This window comes from Tiliqua scincoides, chromosome 1 (assembly GCF_035046505.1).
Source record: "Tiliqua scincoides isolate rTilSci1 chromosome 1, rTilSci1.hap2, whole genome shotgun sequence".
Lineage (NCBI taxonomy): Eukaryota > Metazoa > Chordata > Lepidosauria > Squamata > Scincidae > Tiliqua > Tiliqua scincoides.
The window spans coordinates 134906917-134930877 of record NC_089821.1 but is presented as its reverse complement, the minus strand read 5'-3'; the positions used below and the strand labels follow the sequence as shown (position 1 = coordinate 134930877).

General features: G+C 42.8%; 1 protein-coding gene across 2 annotated transcripts in view; it reads left to right on the top strand.

The window, feature by feature from the left end:
* ITSN2 (intersectin 2) overlaps positions 1 to 23961 on the top strand; it is a 130706-nt gene that overhangs the window by 32491 nt on the left and 74254 nt on the right. For both annotated transcript variants that reach the window (XM_066634544.1, XM_066634470.1), the window contains exons 6-16: positions 686 to 782; positions 1030 to 1172; positions 1929 to 1992; positions 2607 to 2744; positions 2834 to 2919; positions 3610 to 3872; positions 7960 to 8109; positions 9927 to 10067; positions 15771 to 15858; positions 18898 to 19037; positions 19817 to 19897. In XM_066634544.1, the coding sequence (XP_066490641.1) occupies positions 686 to 782; positions 1030 to 1172; positions 1929 to 1992; positions 2607 to 2744; positions 2834 to 2919; positions 3610 to 3872; positions 7960 to 8109; positions 9927 to 10067; positions 15771 to 15858; positions 18898 to 19037; positions 19817 to 19897 (1391 nt within the window). The remainder of the gene's footprint in view (positions 1 to 685; positions 783 to 1029; positions 1173 to 1928; positions 1993 to 2606; positions 2745 to 2833; positions 2920 to 3609; positions 3873 to 7959; positions 8110 to 9926; positions 10068 to 15770; positions 15859 to 18897; positions 19038 to 19816; positions 19898 to 23961) is intronic.

The window sequence follows — 23961 nt, the reverse complement described above, 5'->3', positions numbered from 1 at the left end:
AAGCAGGTAGACAAAATTTGAAGTGTGGTTGTAATTGAAAATGATTGAAAGAGCAAAGCAATGAAAGTCAAGTGGGTGAAAGTCACAGTATTACTGTAGTTCAAAATTGTCCGACTTCTATCATTCAGTCAGATCCATATGACAAAGTCAAATGTCATTCATACAAGTACACGTGTCATGCAGATAGTTTGATATGTGTCCTCTGTTGTAGACTTCTGAACATAATCAGTTCATGAGTGGATAATAGGAATAATTCTCTAAACCAGTTGTTCCCAAATTTTTTATCATCGGGACCCACCTAAAAAAAAGAAAGCTTTACCAACTACTCAGACTTCAGTGGCTATAGAGGTTATTTGGCCATTGTGTTTTAACCTTGATGCACGTAGTCTAATCTAATTGTCTGATCTACTTATAGTCTAGTCTAATGGTAAGTTTTGTGACCCATTCAATTGGGTCAGGACCCACTGTGGGGCCACAGACCCACACTTTGGGAACTACTGCTCTAAACTGATTGGGGAAGCGAGAGAGTTCCAGAAACATGTGTTTCAGTAAGGGAGGAACTCAGTAGCACACTTGGTTGACAGCGAGGATGTCTTTATCCACACAGTAATTGAGAGACATGGTGTTGCCTTCCAGTGCTGAACTAGTAATTCATTATATTAACTTGAATTTACTTTTCTTTCAGCTTTGCCTCATTCTAATTTATACAGTCCCATGACAGGAGGATTTGGTGGCACCAATATCCAGAAGACTCAGTCTTTGATAGATTTAGGATCTAGTAGGTATGGATCTTCAGGTACAAACACTTGGGTCATAGTTATAGCTTTATACCTATAATTCTTTTTGGTGATCTAATTTTCTACAAAATGTGTACTTGTTTAATTACTGTTTGGAATAGCAGAAATCATTTATTCATGTAGCAATCATAATCTGACTTGGCACAACAAATGTAGAACGACTGTCCAGTTTGAGTGTTGCTTTATATTACCTCAGATTGCTTGAAAACATGGCCTTGTTTTTATATTGCAGTTCAAATTCTTCTTCTACCACTTCACTAACTGGGAATTCACCAAAAATTGGATCTGCAGATTGGGCGGTTCCTCAGGCTTCCAGATTAAAATACAGGCAGAAATTTAATCTCCTTGATAAAGGAATGAGTGGATATCTATCAGGTTAGTCTTACATTTAAGCTTATAAAGTATGGTTTTTTTTAGAAGAACTAAAATAGTTTTTTCCCCAGAGTGTATACTCTTCAACTCTACTTGTTAGTTTCTTGCAGAGAATATAGTATGCATATCTTCCTTGTCCTTCCCCAGTTTTACTGAGGATCAGGATTGTGAAATTTGGAGTTTATGGATATGTTCATGAGCTAATTGACAGTTGCTCTCGTATATTTATGTATTGTGCTCTGAAAGGGAGGTCATTTTAAAGGAAATGATAGTTTCAGTTAGTGAATTTCAATGACAAAAGCCATTATTTATTGTGTAATAAATAAATTTCCAAATCTAACCATTAGCAGACTTAAATTGGACAGCAAAACCATTTTATTAGTGTTAGCCATCTTCAGGGACAGATAGTATCTCCTTTGTAGAGCACATGCTTTGCATGGAGAGCATCCCAAGTTAAATCCCATCTCCAGGTGGAGCTGAGAAAAGACCCTGTCTAAAACCTGGATGAGCTTCTAGTGATTAGAAAGAACTAAATGGACCAGTGGTCTGACTCAATGTAATGCAGTTTCCTTTCTTATTAAAATGCATTTTTACTTTTGAACCACCTTCACAAATATGTAAATGAGTGCCTTTTTGCAAGGTTATGTTTCTGTGAATGAGAGGTAAAACAATTTTTATTAGCCTGCTTCACTAGTTCTTTAGTCTAACTGAATTTGCACATTAACATTCCTAGTAAATTTTAATATTTGTTTTACTAAGGATTTCAGGCAAAAAATGTCCTTCTCCAATCAAACCTTTCTCAGACCCAATTAGCTACTATTTGGTAAGTTTTATTCCTGAATTGATATGACCCTGATAGTTCTGTATGCTTTGTAAGAGACTAACAGCCCGATTCTAAAACCAGCAGCTCTGCCGTGTTCAGCAACACCAAAATAGCAAATGCTGCATCCAGTGGCACCACCAAGGCTGCCAGAGGTCTTCTCAGGGGAAGACCCAAGCCTTCCAATGGGGTTTCTCAAGTCTGCACTGGCTATTTCAAGTCTGCGCTGGGATTCTGTGTTGGGCCTTCTGGCTCGACATGGAGTTTAGGATCTGGCAAAGCAGAGCGCAGCCGGTCCCACCCCTTCCCACCCCGGTTCCTCCCCCTCTCCGCCCTGCCTTCCCTCTGTCCCATTTGTGTGTGTGTGTGTGTGTGTGTGTGTGTGTGTGTGTGTGTGTGTATGTGTATGAGAGAGCGAGAGAGGTTATATAACCTATATATAGGTTAAAATATCTTTGAAACATTAAAAGCATATTGGTTTAAAACATGTTTTGCTTTTTTGACATTTCAAGGTTGGTTCACCTGATAAGATCAGGCCCCTGCCTCCTTGAAGGTACTGTGCTGAAACAGTTGCTGTTCCCTCTGATCTGTTAATGCCCTTCTTCTGTCTTTCCTAGGTCACTAGCTGATGTTGATGGAAATGGACAGCTGAAAGCAGAAGAGTTCATATTAGCAATGCATTTAACTGATATGGCCAAAGCAGGACAACCACTTCCATTAGCACTTCCTCCTGAATTAGTTCCACCTACTTTGAGGTGCATAATGCAAGGTGATATTGCTGAAATTGTATAATAAATGCCAAATGACATAAATGTAGAAAACACAAATTGTTTCTTTCCTTTAGAAGTGGAAAATGTGTTGAAAGTTCTAATGGTGTCATGCCAACATACCAAAAAATGCAAGAAGAGGAACCTCCACAAAAACTTCCAGGTAACAATGGGATTCAGTTATTCTGTTGGTCTTTCAAAAGGTACTAGAATCACATGTAAATGTTCAAGTTCAATTTGGTTTTATTAGAAATCATTTGAACACTTTCAGCTCAATCCTGCGTAGTGGAACCAGCACGGGCTGTGCTGCACCGTGCGTGGGAATTTTACAGAATGGAAGTCCCCTCCAGGTAAGAGGACATTTGTCCCCTTGACCCAGGGAAAGACCCAGCCAGCCCAACATATCTACTCAGACCTGAAAGAGCTGTATAGCTGGCACAAGTCCAGCTATACAGTGGATAGGATCTGGGAAGCAGGATAGGATTCGATACGTGCCACTGCCACCAATTTCACTCCACTCCTGGCCCAAACTGCCCACCTTCTGCCCCATCTCTACAAATACCACACCATCCCAGCCCCTCCTCACCCAGCCCGCAACCCCTGCCCCTGCACATCTGGCTCAGGCTGGATGGTGACAGGGTGGTGGCCTTGAGTACCGTTGGTAGAAATGTGATATAAAGCATTTAAAGTAAACACATAACTATTTGTTGTTTACAGCAGCAGTGGTACATGGACAATGCTAGTGAGGAATAAAATGAAAGCAGAAAAACCTACTTCAGCAAACCAGTTCAGACTTCATGGTGTTTGAAAGAAAAATTTTATGATCTGATGCTATTGACCTACTTTATTCTAGTCACATTTGAAGACAAGAGGAAAGCCAACTATGAGAGGGGCAATGCGGAACTGGAGAAACGACGGCAAGTGCTTTTGGAACAGCAGCAGAGAGAGATGGAGCGTAAGGCTCAGAGGGAAAGAGAAGAAAAGGAACGAAGAGAGAGGGAGCAGCAGGAACAGGAGCGGAAGAAACAACTTGAACTAGAAAGGCAATTGGAAAAACAAAGACAGATAGAGAAACAAAGGGAGGAAGAAAAGAGGAAAGAAATAGAAAGACGGGAGGTGATTGTCCTAAATGTGTTTGTATTAAATCTGTGGAAAAAGTGTTAAAATTTAACAGTGGTGGAGCTTCTTTATCCACAAATTTGGCATCTGTGGATTTGGCTAATCCCAGGTGCCGAACCCCCAGGTTGCCCTTCTAAAGATCTTCCAGACACAACCGGAACCTTGTGGTCATGACTGGGAGATTTTCTGAGCCTTGGAGAGGTTCTGCAATCTCTCTGAGGCTCAGAGTGCCAGCCAGAGCCTTTTTTCGGCGACTTCCGGTTTAATTAAGTCACCCCCCCCCCAAAAAAAGGCTCTGGGCAGCATTCTGAGCCTCAGAAAAAGGCCGCAGTGGTGCGTGGCCTCTCAGAGGTTCAGAGTGGCTCTGCATGCAACCAGAGCAAAGTTCCAGTTGTATTCAGAGCTCCAATGGGTCCCCAAAACTGTGAATTTCATTATCCACAGTTTTCAGTATCTGATGGTTCCAGGAATGGAACCCCCATGGTTAAGGAGGCACCACCTGCATTTTTTTTTCTGTCTGGGGACTTTTATATGCACTCTGGTCTTACCCCCCCCCCCCCAAAAAAAAAGATGTTACCATAGTAGACCAAAGCAACCAAGAAACTGAGGTTTTGTTTTTTTTAAATTACCTTAGCTTTAATGCTTACTTTGTGACTCTTAACAATCAGTTTGGTTGGGAATTCTATGTTTCTGTGGTTTTTCTATGCCACAAGGTCAGAGCATGCATATTGTAAATGGGTCCGTTAAAAAAATCAAACCATGAGACTAGCTGTTGTGGCAGGGGTGGGGGGGGCAGAATCCTTCAAACAACCATTTGGGTTGAGGGGAAATTTGACTTATAAACACCATATGAACCAACAGTTTAAAACTTGTCCAACAAACCAATAAATTAAAAAAAGACATGCCAAGTAAGGCATGGCCAGCATAGGTAACCTGCAACAATCAGGTGAATGAAGAATTATTCTGTATATAGCAACCTCTTGAATTCAAACATTGCAACTTTTGCCCAAGCAACATACAGGTCCAGTCTTGTTATACACAGATTTTTTATACATGGATTTGACTCAACGCGAATGGCCCCTGCAAATGAGAAGGAATTTGTTGATCCCTGGAGAAGGGAAAAAATGCACCCCTTTAAAATCAGTTTTAAAAACTGATTTTTACTGTTGTAAAGAGACAGTCATACAAGTGATTACAGGTATAACCTAATTATCCACAGATTTTTCTATCTTGAAGCTGATGAGAAGGGCCCTTTAAATTAAAGGAAAACAGTTGTTTAATGCCAGAGAGGGCAGCCAGCTGACAATCCATCTATCATTCTCTCTGCAGGCTTCACTCCTCCCTTCCCCTGAAGCATGCGAAAGAAGGCTAAATGACAACAATTATCACCCTCCCCCTTTTTTTCCTCCTTACTGGGGCTTTCAGCCCTACCCAGTGCCCAGTTCAATTTAAGAACTTCTGTTTAAACCAGATCACTGTCAGGATCCACCTGGCTTTGCAAGTCTCAAAAAGTTCACCTTATCAGCTGAAGCCTCTGTTTTGATCCTTTTTAGTGGGGGAGGGGGACTGCCTTCTGGAGCATTTGTTGAGCATCAGATCAGGACCATTCTTGTGGGCTCAAATTCCCCTTTCCTGGCCTGACCACCAGCCAAGGCACGTTTGCTTACTAGTGAGTAAACGCGACCGTGAGGCTTAGTTTTGCTTTCCATAGGGCTCGATACATTCGTCTGCTTGTAGGGAGGGACTTCCTTCTCAAGTGTTTTTGGGGGCTGCATTCATTGGGTCAGGACCACTCTGGTGTCGTTGGATTCCTCTCAGCCTGCCCTTTCCCACGGACTAAGGCAAGTTCACCTACTCATGAGTAAACGCGCAATACGGCTCACTTTCCATAGGAATCCATGCATTTTTTGTTCTCCGGGTTTTTGGCCATAAGATTTGGTAGAAAGGAGATATTTCGCTCTGTTTTGTTGCATTGTATTCTGCTCGAAATTCCGCATCCAACAGTATATAACATGATGGGTTACTCCTAACCACAGCAATGTTAGCATGTCACACCCCCAGTGCATGTCAGCCCCCCTTGTGCGTCACCTGGTATGGCCCGCACCCCACTATGGGCACCACTGGGGCACACATTTGATTACTTTAGATTTATTTTCTTTTGAAATCAAGAATTCCAAGATATATGGTTGCTTTTGCCTAATATCCCTTCTAATTTAACTTTCCTCAATCACTTCTTTCTTGTTAAAGATTAAGGCAGCGTTTTTCAACCGCTGTGCCAGCCTCAGATGTGCCATGGGACCGGAGGAGGCAGGCAGCAGGCAGCAGCCTTGGGAGAAGCGAGTCTGCTGAGGCCACCAACCTAAGAATGGGCTGGCTGAGGGTCCATGAAAGTCCCTTCTTCTTGCCACAGTTGCCTGCAGCTCCCCAAACAAAGGCTAAAAGGCAGTGATTATCACCTTCTCCATTCTTTCCTCCTTGCTGGGGCTTCTGGTGAAGGGAGAGATCTGCCTCCTAGTGAAGCCTAAGTGCCTGGAGAGGCCCTGATTGCCTCTTTGTGCATTACAAAGGTCAGCAAGGCTGTTTTTAAATCACCAGAACAAAGAGACTTTGTTTTTTAAATTGATTTGCTATAGTGCATTTTTAACCATTCACATGAGTTCTTGGAATGGAACCCTCATGAATAATGAGACTCAATCTGTACTGCCTTTGCATTATAGCTCAAGTAGCTCTGGAAAAATGTATATGCATAATAATTATGGGCTAACTTAGAATTGTCAGGGGGAAAAACATGTAGATTTTTCCAGCATACTCTGGGGCAGTGGTTCCCAAACTGGCGGGTCACAACTTACAAGGGGAATTGGAAGCAGGGCATTCCCTCTAAAGCTGAGTGGCCCTGTTCTGATGGCAGTGATACTGCCACTGGAATCGAAGTGCTGCTGCTCCAAGGGGCTTTTTTACTTGCCTGGGGGTCATCATTGGCCTCCTGTAAGGTCCTGGAGGTTCACAACCGCCTCTGAACTCCTCTGCAGCTGCAGTAAAAAACCCTTATCTCAGATCTAAAGCAACTTCCTGTTTTCACAAAAACTGGAAGTTGCTTTAGATCAGAGATAAAGGCAATTTACAGCAGCCACAGAGGAAATCACAGCTTGTGAGCCTCCAGGACTCTGCAAGACGCCAGTACTGCCCCCCCCCCCGGTAAGTAAAAAATCCCCTTCGAAGCAGCAGCGCCACAATCCCTCCAGCGCTGGCACTGCCCCGTCCCTGCCCACACAAACGCTTACCTGGTTTCTAACTCTCCTGTAGGTGTTTGGGAACCACTGCTCTAAGGGGGTGATTGCTTAGAAAAAATTTTCTGGCACCAAAACAACTAAACAAAATGCAACTTAGTTATGGGAATCAAAGAACCCTCAAAAGGTTCTTGCTGTTCCTCAAAATAGTGAGCCCAAAGGTAGCCAGTTGCTTCCAGTGGCAAGACCAGGGACAAGTCCCCCTTCCCAAAATGAGCAACCTTAGCTGCTGAGTCAACAATGGTAGCAGCCAAAGGTGGTGGGGTGCAATGATCAACCAGTTCAAATTGCTACTCTTCCAGATTTCTTTGTGAAGCCTGTATTAAGACTAATGAAAAATCACATTCCTGGAAAATTTAAAGTGTTATGCTACAGCATGTGTATTTATTATGTGCAAGTAGATACAGGAACATGTTGCTTAACAATGGGGATATGTTCTGCAAAACCCATCACTAGGCACATTTGTTGTTCGAGTAATGTAGAATGGCAGCCAGGTAGAACCCAGAATGCTTTGTGGTGGAAAAATCTCTTCCATGCATGCAGAGCGTGGATGCTCTGTGTTTAAATGAGAGCTGTACTTTACACCAGTGACCAATTTTCCTGACCCACAATTTGGGAACTGTTTATTGCTTAAATGATTTGACAAAGATTTGACAATGCTTTTTGCATTCTGAAAACCCCATAAATGCAGTCCCACATTGACCGAAAGGTAGTTATGTGATGCGTACCTATAAATACCTTCTTTCAACAATTTACAGGGACTTGCAGATCAATTATTTTCTTTTTTTTCTCCACAGGCAGCAAAGCAAGAACTTGAGCGCCAACGGTGTCTAGAATGGGAGAGAATTCGACGTCAAGATCTTCTTAATCAACGTAATAGAGAACAAGAAGAAATTGTTGAGCTAGCTTCTAAAAAGAAGAGCCTTAATCTTGAACTAGATGCACTGGTGAGTCATATACTGCAGAGTATGCATTATGTTACGACCATGAGTTATTTTTTCAAACCATTAGAACCAGTAGTGTAGGCGGAGGCACACAGTCCACCTCCAGTGCCAGGCCGGGGGAGGCACTGAGTGAGTTCCAGCCAAGATGGTGGTGGCAGGAGAAGCAGCAGCAGCACCAGCCTTTAGCTATTTTGAGCCTGGCTGCCACCACCTCCTTGTGTTTTGGCAGTGGCTTCTTCACAGTCTTGCTTCTGGCCACCTTTTTCCTCCTCTGGAGACTCAATGAGCGCCTCCAAAGGAGAAAAGAGGTGGATGGCAGCAAGATCGTGAAGCCATCACCTTCTCTTCCAGGAGAACCTGTTAGTGATGTCACCTCTCTGAGTTCCGCTGCCTTTGACGGTGTCTCTGGTTAGAACGTCTTCCTACATGTAAGAGTGCAGGTTCTTCCATTTTCCTCAAAATATTTTGGCTTTGTATAGGTTTTTAAAAGAAACGAAACCAACGCTAAGCATTTATTACAACTATAGTATTCCTATAAAATACTGAAAGTCACTGTTTTGCTGCTTACTATCCACCACCCCCTTATTCACAATGAATACTTACACATTCAGCCCCCCCCCCATGGGTATCTGTGTGATATTCTGCATCCTGTTTAGAGAGGAAAGAATAGTTAGCCAATATGTAGTTGACAGTACTAAAGGGGGATAGGAGTAGGTTGGGAAGACATGGGAAGGTATTGGCAGTAATCACTCTTTGAGGCCTGGTTTCTTCCCATGCTTTGCTTGCTTCTGTGAATTTATTGACCTTGCCATCCCAGTTTGGGGTAGTGGAGTTAGACGTGCTCTTGAGCGTGGACTCCTGAGGCAATGTGTTCTTAAGGATTTGAGAATATAAGAATTAGCAATTAGTTCTTCTTATCTGCATTCTGAACCATCCTTGTTTTTACAAAGTGCTTTTTCTCCACAGCTACCACGACCAAGTTCATACTTGCATTGATATGCATTGATGCATGGCCAAAAGATGTAACCCCATGCTGTATATCCTGACATCTGAGTCATAATTTCCCTCTCAAAAGTCCATACCCTCTTTTCCATGTGCTGTGATTTAGGGGCAATGTTAGTTTGAATTTTATGGTCCATTGCCATGCTGTGGGCAGAACAAGCAGAGGTAGGGAGGAATACATTTTGATTCTTCATTGAGTTTTATGGAAGTGCTTTTATTTATACCAACTTTTTTATTGGAGTAATTTTACCCTTGCATAAGAGCCAGGAGTGGAACAGGAAGGAACTGAGGATTCCATCTAAACTTCTTGTTACCTGATGTGTCTTCAACTTCATCCATTTTTAACTTTGCACCAACTGTATTACACCAGAATAACTTTACACTGATGCAGAGGATATTTCCTTAAGCTCTTTGGCTTGTGTAAATAAAAGATATTTACTAAGTAGTTTTTGGCACAGTCCAGCAGCTGAGTCAGTGCAGCCACTCCAGCACCAGCTCAGAGTGTTGCAAAGTGCCATAAGGCATGTTTACACCTACTTGAGAGCTGGCTGGGCTCAGTTCTGAACCCTGTGCCGGCTGGCATATGTACATTTGTGCTGAGCAGTGCAGGGCGTAAGAGAGGGTTGCAGAAGGGCATTGTGCAAGTGGGGAGGGATGTTTCTGGGTGCAGGAGGCTGGAACAGGAGGAGTGGGAATGATGGTGCATGTCGTATCCTAACCCCCATTCCCAGGCTGGGCAGCCCTACATATTAGAGAAATGTGTTTGTGTATATTTATTTATTTATTTATTTATTTATTTATTCTGTCTTTCTCTACAGAATAGTAAACACCGGCAGATCTCTGGGAGATTGCAAGATGTTCAAAACAGAAAGCAAAAGCAGAAAAATGAATTGGATATTCTGGGCAAGAAATGTGATTTGGGACTTTCAGAAATAAAACAGTTGCAGCAACAGCTTCAGGTATGTGATCTCTCATTAATCTGGACATTTTTGCCTGTTTGATTCTAAAGAATGAGGAACAAATGGGGAAACTTTTTTTTCATTGTCATTATTTCCTCTTTAATTGACCCTTTTCACACATCTGTATGGAGGTATTACTACATGCAGGCGTGCCCCGGTATCTGTGGAGGTTCTGTTCTGGAACCCCCTGTGGATACTTGAAACTGTGGATACCAGGGATGCCCCACCCACCCTCCAGAACCAAAGGGAGGGGAGCCCAAGCTCTCATAATACCTTTTAAAGGCATAAAAATATCACTTCCAGTTTTGCAAAAAAAACCAGAAGTAACTTTTTTCACTGTAACAGCCATTCTGAGGCCCGCAGAGGCCACGCGCAGGCGTGTGCAGCCTTTGCTGCGCTCAGAAGAGCCTCCAGAGGGTGCAGGGGGCATGGGGGGCCCTCCTGCATCTGTTGTTAAGTGAATCCGTGGATACGGGATTCGCAGATACAGGGGGTTCCCCTGTATTAGTTAGTACTTTGTTTCCATACAATCTCCCATAGATAAAGGTTCACAAACATAATTTTGTATGCAATCTATCAAGGTGGCTTGTTTTTGTTTTTTTACCGCAAAGGACTAATAGAGTAAAGGTGTCAGTGATGAAGTATTAAATCTACAATGCTGTATTTCAGTTTGATTAACCTCTGTGAGCAAAACAGATAGTCTTTTACACACACATCTTTAAAGTATTCTTTCAAGTTATCTTGAGCTTTATCAAACATTACATCAAGTTCCATTGAGCTGTAGTCCTTGAGGTTTTAAATCTGTCTCCATATTTACTAGACCCAGTATAGCATTAGAAACCTGTGACATAATTCTTCATTTCATTTTCCTTTCAACAATAATGTTTACATTTCAGATTATTCCCTTAGCTTATTGTTTTGATGCAAAAGTCTCGTAATAAAGTATCCAAAAGTTGAAAAATAAGATTTATATACCAACATCTTTTGGATAATTATCTCATATAATTATCTTCCACTCACACAAATACATGGTTGTTAAATCAATAATAATCATATACCTTGGGTTTCAGTGAAGAAATACCTAACTGAGCCTGACCCTATACTTATTCCAAGTTTTCATAATTTCCGATGGAAATTACCTTATTTTGCGCAATATCTCTTCTTATCCAATATCTCCTCTTATCCATTTCAAAAGGGACTATTCTGGCAAATCATGGATTATTTTTAACAATGAAAACCATTTTTTTAATCCATGTTAAATCTCATAAAGTAAGGTCAGATTTGATACTGCTAATCCTTTATATTGCTTCTTTTGTGTGAAGTTGAAAACCTGATTCTAGACTTTTTACAGCCCTGTATAAAGGCAGTCAGAATCTGTGGGAGTTAGGTTCCTAGAAACCCCAGCAAATACCGAATCCATGGATACAATGGGATCAGTGGGGTTAGGCGGAAAATCAAATGGCACAGACACCCTCAGAATGACCCAGCTGACTTCAGAATGAACACAGATGGCTTTCAAATGGCCGTCTGCTAAAATGTCCATTTACTACTATCCTAGCCTATGAAAATATCTTGTATAGCAAGGAGAGGAAATGCCAGCACCACTTTACCAGATCCTTTTATTGGCTGGTTTAAGTCCCCGCCTTTTATTATTTATCTGTTTGGATTGGCATGTTGTTATCACCTCTTGTTTCTTCATGAGCATTGCAATTGATCAACAGAACTCAAGTCTCTTATCTGAGACTGTGCTGTAGTGGGAAAATGGATCTCACCATGTATCTTCTGTCCTTTGATTAACCTGATGAAGAACATACAATGAATGACACAGGTGGTCACCATTATAATTCTCCCGGTTGTATATTTCCTCTTAGGCCCTCAACTTCTTGAGGAACATTAAAAAACCTTGCTTTTTAAGTCCTTTTTGTCATCCAAGCCATTGCCACACCTCCATGGTCTTTGTCGTTCCCCTCCCCAAGCTCTTAAAAGTACAGAAATGTTGGGGGTAAGACTTGATTTTGTTACTTGTTTTGCAGTACAGTTATTAGGGTTGGGTTTTTCATTTGGGATAGAGCTCATATACATGTGTTTGGAATAATAATGTATGCGGAGGCATTTTTGGCTTGTACAGACTGCCTTTCAGTAAACCATGATTTAGAATTCTTAATAATATTGCTTAGGTTCATTTATTTCATGTGAAAAAGTTTATGAAATGCTTATATTGACATAAAATTCTGTATGAGGTTAATTAAAATTATTACTGATTCAGGGCTCTATCCTATCCAATTTTCCAGCGTCAGTGCAACTGTGCCAGTGAGGTGTGCACTGCATCCTGTGGTGGGTGGGCATTCACAGAGGCCTCCTCAAGGTATGGGAACATTTGTTCCCCTACCTTGGGGCTACATTGCAGTTGCTCCAGTGCTGAAAAGTTGGATAGGATTAGACCCTCAGAATGGTGTCAGTGCTCTGGGTTGTTGCAAATGGGTACAGGGCATTTACCAGTCTATATGGGTTCAGGACAGTGTGCTGCTCTCTACAGTCCCTACTACACTATTCCATTTTTTCTTATGGGAGAAAGATCTACTCTTATGTCTAGTGTAGGGCATAACTATACAAGTGGTCTGTATTAACCCCAATTTGCATTATTGCTTATGGGGAAAATATCCCCTGTCTATATATTTTTCCTGTAAGTCCAAGTTTTTTTTATCTCTAAGCTTGTCATATAAAGGGGACTCCCTGCAGCACTTGTCTTCGCTTGAAAAGCTATTCCTTTGAATCTCTCTGTTAAAGCAACAACCCTGTTATCCCATTTGGAAGCTGATCATGATCAGTTAAACCTGTTTTTAAATCTAGATTGAATTTGTAAGAACAAAAGGGATCTGCAACAAAATGTTGCTTTGCCCCTCCTTCCAATGCTAACTTCATAAGAACAGCCCTGTTAGATCAGATTAACCCACAGTACTTCATGTAACACTTTTATGTAGAGACTCTTGACTGCCTGTCAGGCCTTTGGCATCTCTCAGGCCTTAGGTTGTTATGAGCAAGGATGAGGCAGGGAGGCCTTGATGTCCAGGCCTGGTGAATTTAAACAATGTAACTGCAGCACATCTGATTATTATAACATGCACCTGTGCAAATTGGGAGCCATGTTACTCAGGGTATGTGTGCTGAGTGACATAGCCCATGGAGAAATGGCGCATTGCACCACTGGGCAGCCAATCAGAGCAGGTCACAAGACTGCCGCAAGAGTATGAGGTGACTGGTGCAGTCACCAAGTGTGGGTTGATCATGGTGGATGTTCTAGGTGAAGTGTTTTCTGTCTCAGAGTGCTTATCATTCCTCTGCCTTGCTGTATTCCTGACCTCTGGACCATTTGACCACTCTCCTGCCTGCTCCTTATCTGTATGCTTCTGTACTCAACAAGCCTGTGTCTGTGGCTTTGTTTGTCTGTGGCGATTGCTTCCTGTGCTGCGCCACTACGCTGCTGTTGTACTCTACTGCCAGGGAGACCAGGGCCACCACCCCCCACCAGCCTGACAGTGCCACTCCACCTTAACGTTGCCTCCAAGTTCAAGGGCAGTATATATTCGACTGTCAGAAGGTAAAGAGCAAGAAACACTGGAATGCTGTTGCCTCTTTCGGGCTTTCCAAAGAAACCTGGCTGATGAATCCAGAAAGGCAACCTGTAAGGACCTTTAGTCTGGCCCAGCAGGTCTTGTTCCCAGGTCCATATAAAGTGTGTTCATTGCCATCTGCCCAGTTTAGCATCCCAGTTAGGATGCTAGAAGATGATCTTAGCCAGGTTCTCTTTGTGGATGATTTTCCTGAAGATGGTATCTCCACCTGCCTGGGCCACCTGAGCTTTGCTGATCTCATTGGCCATCTGTGCAGTGCCCTTCTATATCCCGAAATAATAAAAATATTTATTTATTTATTTATTTATTTATTGTGTAAATAAAAGATTTACAAGTAGAAATGGAAAGGTTGTGGCAAAAGAAGACCAAAGTGATCCCAGTGGTGATTGACGCCCTCAGTGCTATTCCAAAACACCTTGAAGAGCACCTGAACAGCATTGGGGCCTGAGAAATTTAGTGTTCCCAGTAAAGCTGCTTTTTGTAGTTGGTGGATTACCATCCACCAACTACAAAAAGCAGCTTTACTGGGAACAGCTTACATCTTGCAACAATATTTATAATAGCAAAATAGAAAAACCAGGCATCCCAGGTCCTTGGGAAGCACTCAATGTCTGGATAAAACAAACCAGTGAATAACATGTACCTGACTATGTGAAAATCTCATAATTATAATAATAATATCAGTATTTATATACTGCCTTTCTTGTCAATGAATTTCTCCTCTGACTTTATTCAAGGCGGTTTACATAGGCAGGCTTACTAAATCCCTGTAGGGATTATTACAATAGCAAGTTATATTTTTCAAGAACGCCTCATTCCAGGTGGTGTCCTTCACAGCCTACTCTCCTTCTGATAGTGTTCACCTTCTCCACAAAACTGACCACTTCACTGTCACTGGGGGGGAGGGTATCTTTGCTTCTCTCACCAGCTGGGATGACTCATCTCATTAGCACTTCCTGCAGTTCTTGGACACTTCCGGCTGTTTTGAACTGCATTCTCAGCTGTTTTGAACTGCATTCAGGCTTCATAGGTGGCAGTTCTACCACTCAGCTAGACCTCCTGCCCAATACTGACCTTCTTGGCTAAGCGAGTGACCCGCCAGTTAGTGAAATGCAGCTCATGAGCATCCACCATATTGGTTTTCTCTCCTGTCATCGTTCTTTTCCTGCCTTTCTTCTCATTTTTCAACTGGAACAAATCAAGCAGAATAGCTGTGGCCGCCTTGAATGTGTCCACTGCAGCATTAGAAACTTGGGGATGTGCTGTGTAAGGAGTAGCAAAAAAATCAAAGAAGTAGCAAAGAAGTAGCCTTGGGTGCCCTTTGGGGAGAAAGGCGGAATACAAATAAATAAATAAATAAATCAAGCAAACTGTAAACTGCTGTGGTGGTTTGTTATTATTTAAATGTTTTTCAGAAATATATGGCAACTTTGTATGTGCCACTTAGAAATTATCTGCATACCACTAGTAGCACATGTGCTGCAGATCGGCCACACTAGCTTCCCATGTTTCACAATGGCCCACCAGATGCAAGATACCTGTTTCTTTTTAGCTTTCCCTTGCATCTGGCATTCAGGATATTTCTGAAATCTCCAAGTTTGCATATAGTTATCATAGCTTGTAACCTGTTCTGGACTTGTCCAATCCCCTCTTAAAGGCATCTAGGCCAGGTGTCATCATAGCATCCTATGGCAAGGAGTTCCACAGATTAATTACACACTGGGAAAATAAATATTTCCTTTAGTCTGTTCTAAAATCTCCTACCAGTCCAATTTTAGTGGATGGCCTGGTGTTGTGTGAGAGGGAAAAGAACTTTCCTTTACCCATCACATTCATAATTTTATAGGTCTCAATCATGTCCCTCCTAAAGCACGTTCTTTCTCGACTGAAGATCCCCACCCTTCTTATCAGCACATAAACCTTATTTTAGAAACACTTAAAAATGTTTGCTAGGAGGAAGTAATAGTTGTTCAAAATGAATTGGCCCATCTACTTTAGTTTGCATTATCATGTTGCCTTGGTGATGCCACCTAGAGATTACTGCTCTAAAATTTGCTTCATATCTCTGCAGGAATATCAGAATAAGCTGATTCTCCTTGTTCCTGAAAAGCAGCAGTTAAGCGAGAGAATAAATCACATACAGCTGGACAATCCCACTAGTAAGTATCTTCAAAAGAATTTTTCTTAATCCTTTCTCCACTCTTGCTTACTGGAAGGAAGTACAAACCATGATGAGAAGGTAGGGACAAGTACAGGTAAAAGGTTGAGAATGACTTGGTGCTGAGTTTATAAATAATCCAGAAGACCAAAGTAGGTGATTGTCTGGTTGAGAATGCAAAAAAAAGGAAGTTATTGAAGTATAAGCCCCGACTTACCTGACGAAGGGACCCAGGAGCCAGAGTGCAGCAACAGACTGTAGCAGGGTTGGGAGGCTCTTCCCACTCTAGCGCTCAGCCTCCCCAAAGTGCATGGGGAACAGCAGGGGGCCACCAAGCACCCGTGTCCCCGCTTGCTCTCGGCGGGGCGGTTGGTAGGGGAAGGACCAGTGCGGCTGGGGTCCCTCCACGGCCCAACAACAAGGGTGCACATAGCTGGCTGAAGTGACAAGCCCCAGCCCTGCAGGAGTGGCGCCCTGTTGTGACATCACCAGGCAGCGCCCGGCTTTATGGGTGATCAGGGCGGGGCAAGCCGTGTGGCTCGGGGTCTGCCGCCCTTCCTGGGGTGCCTGGGGGAAGGCACAGCTGCAAGGTTTACATCCCCAGGGGTGGGTGCCCCACAGACAAGGGGGGGAGCTGGGCAGACCAGGTCCATCCTGGGAGGGCAGGATGGAAGGGGAAGTTCCTGAGGGCAAGCAGTCACCAATAGGCTGTGTATTTCACCTCCCCAGGGAAGGCAGGGGAGGGGCCAGAAGGGTTGGGAGGCCCTAGAAAGAGCAGGAGGCCCGTGCTGACAGACAGACAACCGAGAGAGGGTAGGCAGGAGGCTGTGCAGTCAACAACTCCTGACCGGGACCCAGACTCAAGCGGCCCCCAAGGGAGGAGGACCCGGGTGTCTTAACCCCCTCCCCCTGAAGAAGTCTGAGGCCTCCCACATGAGGACCCCTCAGATTCAATAGGAAAGAATTCTCTGAGACTCTTTGAAATCAGTGTCGCTGCAGAAAGACCATGTGAACAAGCAGGCAGGTTGTTTTCCAAATTCTGTGTTATCTGTATCTAGACTGGTATGCACCAATGAATTAGGGTCCATTTGATCAGGTTAGAGAGCATCCAGAGAGGTTCAGGTAGTGTTAAGACATCCAGTTGGATGGGACAATAACATAATCAAACTTAAACCTAGTTGCTGCCTGTCATTTTCTTTTTGGTTTCTTGTTAAATAATTACTACACTATTTCTACACTATTTAACCTCACAGGGTTGTTGTGTGAGCAGAAGGAGGGAAGGAACAGTGTACACTACCCTGAACTCCTTTGAAGAAGGGTAGTATAAAAATGTGAATAATAAATAAATTCACAAGAGGGGGCTCTTCTACAAGTGTCTCCTCTGTCCCAAGTGAGAGAGATGGGAGCTCATGGGCAAACCTTCTCTGTAGTGGCACTACTACTATGGAATTCTCTTCGATGGAAACTTAGATCTACTCCCACATGGCTTTTCGGCGAGGACGCAAAACATACCTGTTTCATCTTGCATTTGGTTGCTGAGTAGATATTTGCCCTCTGAGCCTCTATTTGTTTCCCTGGACTAATGTGTTCCCCATTGGTCCAATGATACTTGTTGATTTTGCTTTGTTTTTGGTTTATGTCTTAAAATGTCATGTTAATTTTAACATTTTAATGCTTCATTTAATGTTTTTACCTAGTTATACTTTGTACTTTATTATAAAGCTTTGTAAGCCACCTCTGGCATTTGCTTTGGCGCATATATATATATATATATATATAAACCAATTGAAAGAGGGTAAAACTATTAACATTCAAGGAACTGCTATAGAAGCAAAGGAGGCAGACAATCCAAATGCCAAACGAAGCTAAAAGGTTTTGAGTCATCACCAAAACACCATGAGTTTATGAGTAATGGTCCTTATGCCATTGTAACTCTGTGAGCACAGGCATGTGCTCAAAAACTGTCATAGGGCCAATCTGTGAATATATGGGAAGAATTTAAGGTTTGCAGAGATCTGACACTAGTCCATCTTATGTACATTTGGAAGCGATTAGAGGAAAAAAGGGAAAATGTCACACCCCAGGATGTCTATTGGTTGACGTTTCCTTATCAAGGTATTTAAGCATGAACCTGATATTGCCTTTCCTTTAATGCCACTTTTTCCTGTCCAGTTGTATGTTGGGGATTGAGTTCAGATCTCTGTACAATGGTATATTGTCAAATTCAAATTGAACTGTTGAAACACTTTGGGCACAATCCTAACCTGTGCTGGAACAGACAAGCCAGGAGGCTTGCGTTGTAACAAGTGCAGGATAGTGGTCATAAGTGGCTTAGCCAGAGGTAGGGGTAAACATTTCCCCTTACCTCCAGGTAAGAACCGCTAGCCCCTATGGGTCTCCTCGGACTTTTGCCACCTCTGGCTAACGCAATCAGGCCAATTTGCCTCTGGCCAATTTGCCAATCAGGCCAACGCAACACGCAAGGAGGAAGCCGGTGCGGAGGCTAGCATCAGTCTCCGCAGGCCGGCACTTCTCTGATTACCAGCCTAGCTTCCTCCTGAGGAGGCGCAAATGTGCCTTATGGCATGTTTGCGACCCTCTTGGGCGCCAGCCCAAGTCAAGGGCAGGATTGTGCCCTTTCTGAAAAAGTCCTGTTTTCCTGTGTGAGGGGCATTCAAGGAGCCAAAAGTCACCACTGCGATTCAAATTCCCCTTTTGATTCAGTGAGTATTTTTGAACAAAGTAACTTTCAGTCACAGATCCCTATTTCTGAAATGTAAATAATAATGATTTAGCTGTTGCAGGGATGAGTGAATTCAAATGTAAAACTTCTTATGTATTACAACAGCTATACAGGTGTGCACCAACAGCCTCTTTGTTGTGTAAACAGACATTCTGTTGCAGGCTATGGAAGGCCTGATTGCCTCATTAAGAACCTCTATGTTAAGCAACATACACCTGTATAAATGAAAAAAAAACTAACTGAAGTGTTCATAAATAAAGATAAACATTGAATCTTTCATCTGTTTTTTACCTACAGATGCAGACCTTAATTCAGTATACAGGAAGTCCTCAGAAAAAGAAGAATTATGCCAAAGACTTAGAGAACAACTAGATGCACTAGAAAAAGAAACAGCTTCCAAGTTGTCTGAAGTGGATGCTTTTAATCATCAACTCAAGGTAAAACATTACTGTAGACTTTTAATTGTGAATCAACAGGGTTTCTTTTGCTGTAAGGTCAGCATTCCACCAAACTGAATTTAACATCTTTGAGAGGTTGTCTCACTTCTGGTTTGTATTTCACTTCATTTGGCCTAGTTCAGTATTCTCAGCCTGTTAAGCACTATGAACAGTAATTTCTTGCATATCACTTCTACTGATCCCAAATTTAATGTTAAAAATGGAGAGTTGCTTGCATCAGCATTTGTCAATCAGGAGCCCTGTGGCAGTATGATTGATGGGGTGCCATTTTGCATATGTGTAAACTGAATTAATATTACTGGACACTGGTGTATTTGAAGCAAAACCTGACATGGGGACATGCAAAATAGTCATGTTTTAAGGTAAGAATTACAGAAAAATGTAAAAATAAACCTCAAGAGCTTAATAAGGCGAGGCCATCTTTTCTCACACTTTCCTCCCTGTATGACAATAGCCAGGACAGCTCTCACTTTGCTTTGCTTTTTCTCACTTATGCACAGTAGCATAGAGGTGAATCATGTGATTAGATTTGGTTAGGAATATTTGTGTTAGGATTATACATTTTAGTTTGTACATCTGATGAGAGCCTAATGGGAAAATGTAAACAAATGTGGCATACTCTTCAAGAAAATGCGTTAGCATGATTAATGTCTTGCATATACTTAACTGAGATTATTTCAGATAGATCCAATTTCACCATAAGTTCCCTACAAATGCAGTGCAAAGTGTAACAACCTTTTATCTGCCTTATCTTGCAGTATAAGACTATGGATGATTCTGTTCTTCAGTGCCTTTTATGTCTGCTAAGCTGTCTCAACAACCTCTTCCTCTTACTTAAGGTTATTTTCTAATCTTTGCTCTAATAATTCACAGTTCTCTATGATTTTGTTTTCTTTAAAATTGTGTTGCATTTCTTTAGCGTTTAACTTAAAAGCTTGCTTATTCAGGAATCTGTGCTGTATGCATGTGGGCAGACTTCAGGCTTGCAGGATCTACTTTTTTCCTCTAGAACTCTGAGGTCCACCAGCCAAACCTAGGTACAAAACATTGTCTCAAGGAAGCAGATACAAAATGGAACACTGAGAGGAGGCTAACAGCTATAGCACCTTATGAGCCATACACTGGGATAACACTCAGTTACAAAAATCTGCATCTGAGTTGTCACAGATCAGGAATTCTAGTCGGCTAACTGGGGTGGGGTATGTGTGTGTGTCATTTAAATAATTTGGAGCCAGAAATCATTGCTGATCTACTGCAAGTCGTCTTGTGACCTATAGATTCCAATCTATCTTTTGCCCACCTATGCTATGCATTGCGAATATCACTTTTCTTTTGCTTTTTTCTTGCTTTTAGACATTGTCTGCTCACTGAATGCTTGAAATTATGTAAATGCAGTGGAAATCAAAGTACAAATATGAACCTTTCCAGTGAATTGGCTCTAATACAGGAGGGCCCTATGTCCACGGATCCCATATCTCCACAGATTCAGTTATCTGCGGATTGAGTTTACAACCCCTTCCAGAGGTGAGGGGAGTTCTGCTCCCCTTGCCTCTGAAGGGTCTTCTGAGGGCTTCCCCAGGCCTCCTAATGTCTTATAAGGCACTGGTTTCTTTGTGAGACCAGAAGTTATGTGTTTTGAGCTCTAGAGTTCAGTCTGAGCCTGGCAGAGACTGTGGCCTCGGCTGAGCTCAGAAGCTCCTCTGGAGGGGAGGGGAACAGGGTTCTCCTCCCCTCCAGAGAGTCCAGACCACGGGGACAGGCATTCACCCATATGCATGATTCCAGTTATCCACAAGGAGTTCTGGAACGGAACCCCACAGATAAGGTGGCACACCTGTATTTAGTTGATGGCTTGGATATTTCACTTTTTTGCTTTTTAGGTAAGATTTGAAAAGCAAGCAAAATGTGTTGCATGTTGCTTTTCAAACTTCCTTTCACTCTTACTAGTTCATCTATAGTGAATACAATCTAGCCTGTCAGTGTGGTCGAAGAAGTAGAGCAGCGGGAGGGAAAGATTGTCACAGTGCCTAGTGGTTAGCAACAGCCCTTTCTCCGTAGCTCTCCCCTTCCAACTGTCTTACTAGTAAAACAGGTTCTGATGGGAATTAGTAGTATTCCACTTTCACCATCCAAGGCTATGGAGTCCACCTTAGAACAGCCGTGCCCTTGGAAAAGCCCTTTGGTGGCCCTTCCACCTCCCACCAGAGCCTCTTACTGGCATTTATGGGGTCACTGCAGGCCTTTGAACCTTTGAAGTCTCCTCAGGGGAAGGAGACTTTTGTCTCCTTCCCCAGGGGATAACCCCAGGCCCCAGAATAGGATTGCTCAAGTCTGCACCGACTGTTTTGCCTGGCATGGAGGATAGGATACAGCGGAGCCAAAGTCTGCTTCTCAGGTTCTGGCTTTCAAGCTAGGAATCTCCAAACTTTTCGGCACATGGGTCACATTGTATATCTGATATGGTGGTGAGGGCTGGAAATAAATAATTTAAATAAATAAATACATTGGAGACAAAAGGCGGGATGGATTTTGAAAAAGGATTGGAGGAGCAGAGGACAAAGTTGATTTGCACAGAAAGGGGAGAATGGATTTTGAAAGGGAGAATGAATTTTTGAGAGGATGAATATTATAGAAAGTCAATATTTTTGGGAAAACATTTTTTGAAGAGGAAATTTTTTGGAGGGATTGGGGAGAGAACTAATGGAGGGATAACGAGTTGGAACAACTGAGTAATAAGTAAAGTTGGGAGAAATCTGATAAATAAATTAATTTGTAAAGAGAAAACATGCTTTTAGTATGTGTTGGATAGATGGGACTGATTGGCCAGCAGTCTAATCAAGAGACTGAATGGGTATTGAAGGTATCTGGAACTTCCTCTTTCAGCTTTCCAAAGGGTGTGTTTACTTGGGCAGTTGGGATCAGGCAGAAGGTTACTCTTATAATTTGAATCTGTGTGTCTCACTCTGTACGTGTGCATGCACAAAGACGCACACACAGTGGGAGAGAGAGAGAGAGAAAGAGAGTTATTCTAGGAAGGGAGGAGGAGAAAACAGATCTTCTTGTCCTAACAGCCTGAAACTTCCAACTGAGAGGGGTAGAGGAGAATGACGACAAATGAACTGAGCACTGTGCAAGATAACGCACAAGTCTCCTCTCTCTCTCTCCACATACCCCCATCTCTGCCACCTTCTGTCTGCCTCACAGACCCTACAGCACACACACAAAATACAGCCGAACTATCTCTCCTTTCTTTCACCACTGTGTGGCTTCTAAGAAGGGGAAGGGAACAAGCTGCTGGAGCAAAGGCGAACTGGAGGAAGCAAGGGCGTCCTTGACCCGACAGCCTAAAACACTCAGCCACGAGAGAGAGAAGGACAAAAGGAGCATGGTGCAAGTCTCTTCTCTCTCGAAACACATGCCCATCTCTGTCGTGGATACTCCTGTCCCATATGCTGTACATTCCTTCATTTTGTCTCCTGGTTGGTTCAGGGCTGCTTATTTCCACTGGGTTTGAAATTCTGCTGCTATATGTGAGCTGCCTCCCCCACCAGTCTCTCTCTCTCTCTCTCTCTCTCTCTCTCTCCCTCCCTCTGAGACACCTGCACAGGCCTATTCATGATGCTGAAGTTCATGATGCTGAAGCTGAGCTGCACGCTGTACTAAGCAAAGAGAAAGTCAGAAGCAACTTCTGTTTAAGTATGTCTCTCCCACTAGGCAAGAGCTTCTCATGACCTTGTAGCCTGCTTAGGGGCCAATGACCCTACAGCCTGCCCAAGTTGCTGCAGGCCAGATAAAATCATGGGTGTGGCCCACAGTTTTGAGAGCCCTGAGCTAGAGGACTGAAACACTCTGCTCACAGGATTTGAAGAAGATATGCCAGGCTTTGTTTTATAACTAGGATGCTTGATAAAACCAGGTTTTTAGGAAAATGGTACAGCATAGTGGCTAAGAGACTGGCAGCACACTCCTATGCATATCTACTCAGAAGTAAATCCCATTGTGTCCAGTAGGGCTTACTCACAGGAACATGTATATAGGATTGCAGCCTGAGGGCCCAATCCTAGCCAACATTCCAGCAACCGAAAGGTAGCCCTGAGATAAGGGAACAAATGTTCCCATACTTTGAGGAGGCCTCTGTGAATGCCTCCCCACCACAGGATGCAGTGCACACCCCATTGGCACGGCTGCACCAGCACTGGAAAGTTGAATAGGTTTGGGCCCTCAGTTACCAATCTCACCTTTGCCGTAGTAGCTTTAGGCAAACCACACTCTCTCAGCCTCCCAACTGCAATATGGGATAGTACTTACCAAGGTTACAACGTTATTGTAATAATTCTAACAAGATAATGTAAGACTGCAATCTTATGCACATTTACATGGGGCTAAGAACTTCCCGTTGAGGCAACAGCTGATACAGAAACTAAATGTGAAGCACTGAGGGCTCAAGGTTTATTTTTTATTTCTCTCCCCTTTAAAAAGCTTGTGAAGAGGTCCCCCCCCCTTGTTAACTGTCAAGTGATGTCTTTCAAGATCCAGACAGAGGAAGAGACCAGAATGACCTTGAAACAGGAATAATAAAGAAAGCAGTCTGCTGCTATTTATATTCACTTGAAGGTTCTGTGGCTTGACATAGATAATTGTAAGTCACTTCTAATTGAAATTAATGAGATAAAATAATCATGGGATGAAAAAGAACCTACTCCCAGGAGGATGAAAATCTGTCTCCAGCAACCAAGTAACCTAGGACAGAAGACTTCTTCATGCCATCAAAGACGCCATTAAAAACACAGAGTAGTCTTTGTTATCACACACACACAGACAGACAGACAGATAAAGTTCACATTAGTAAGACATGGCTAAGCTGGAATGTTACATTGAAGATCTAATTTTAGACAATTCAGTA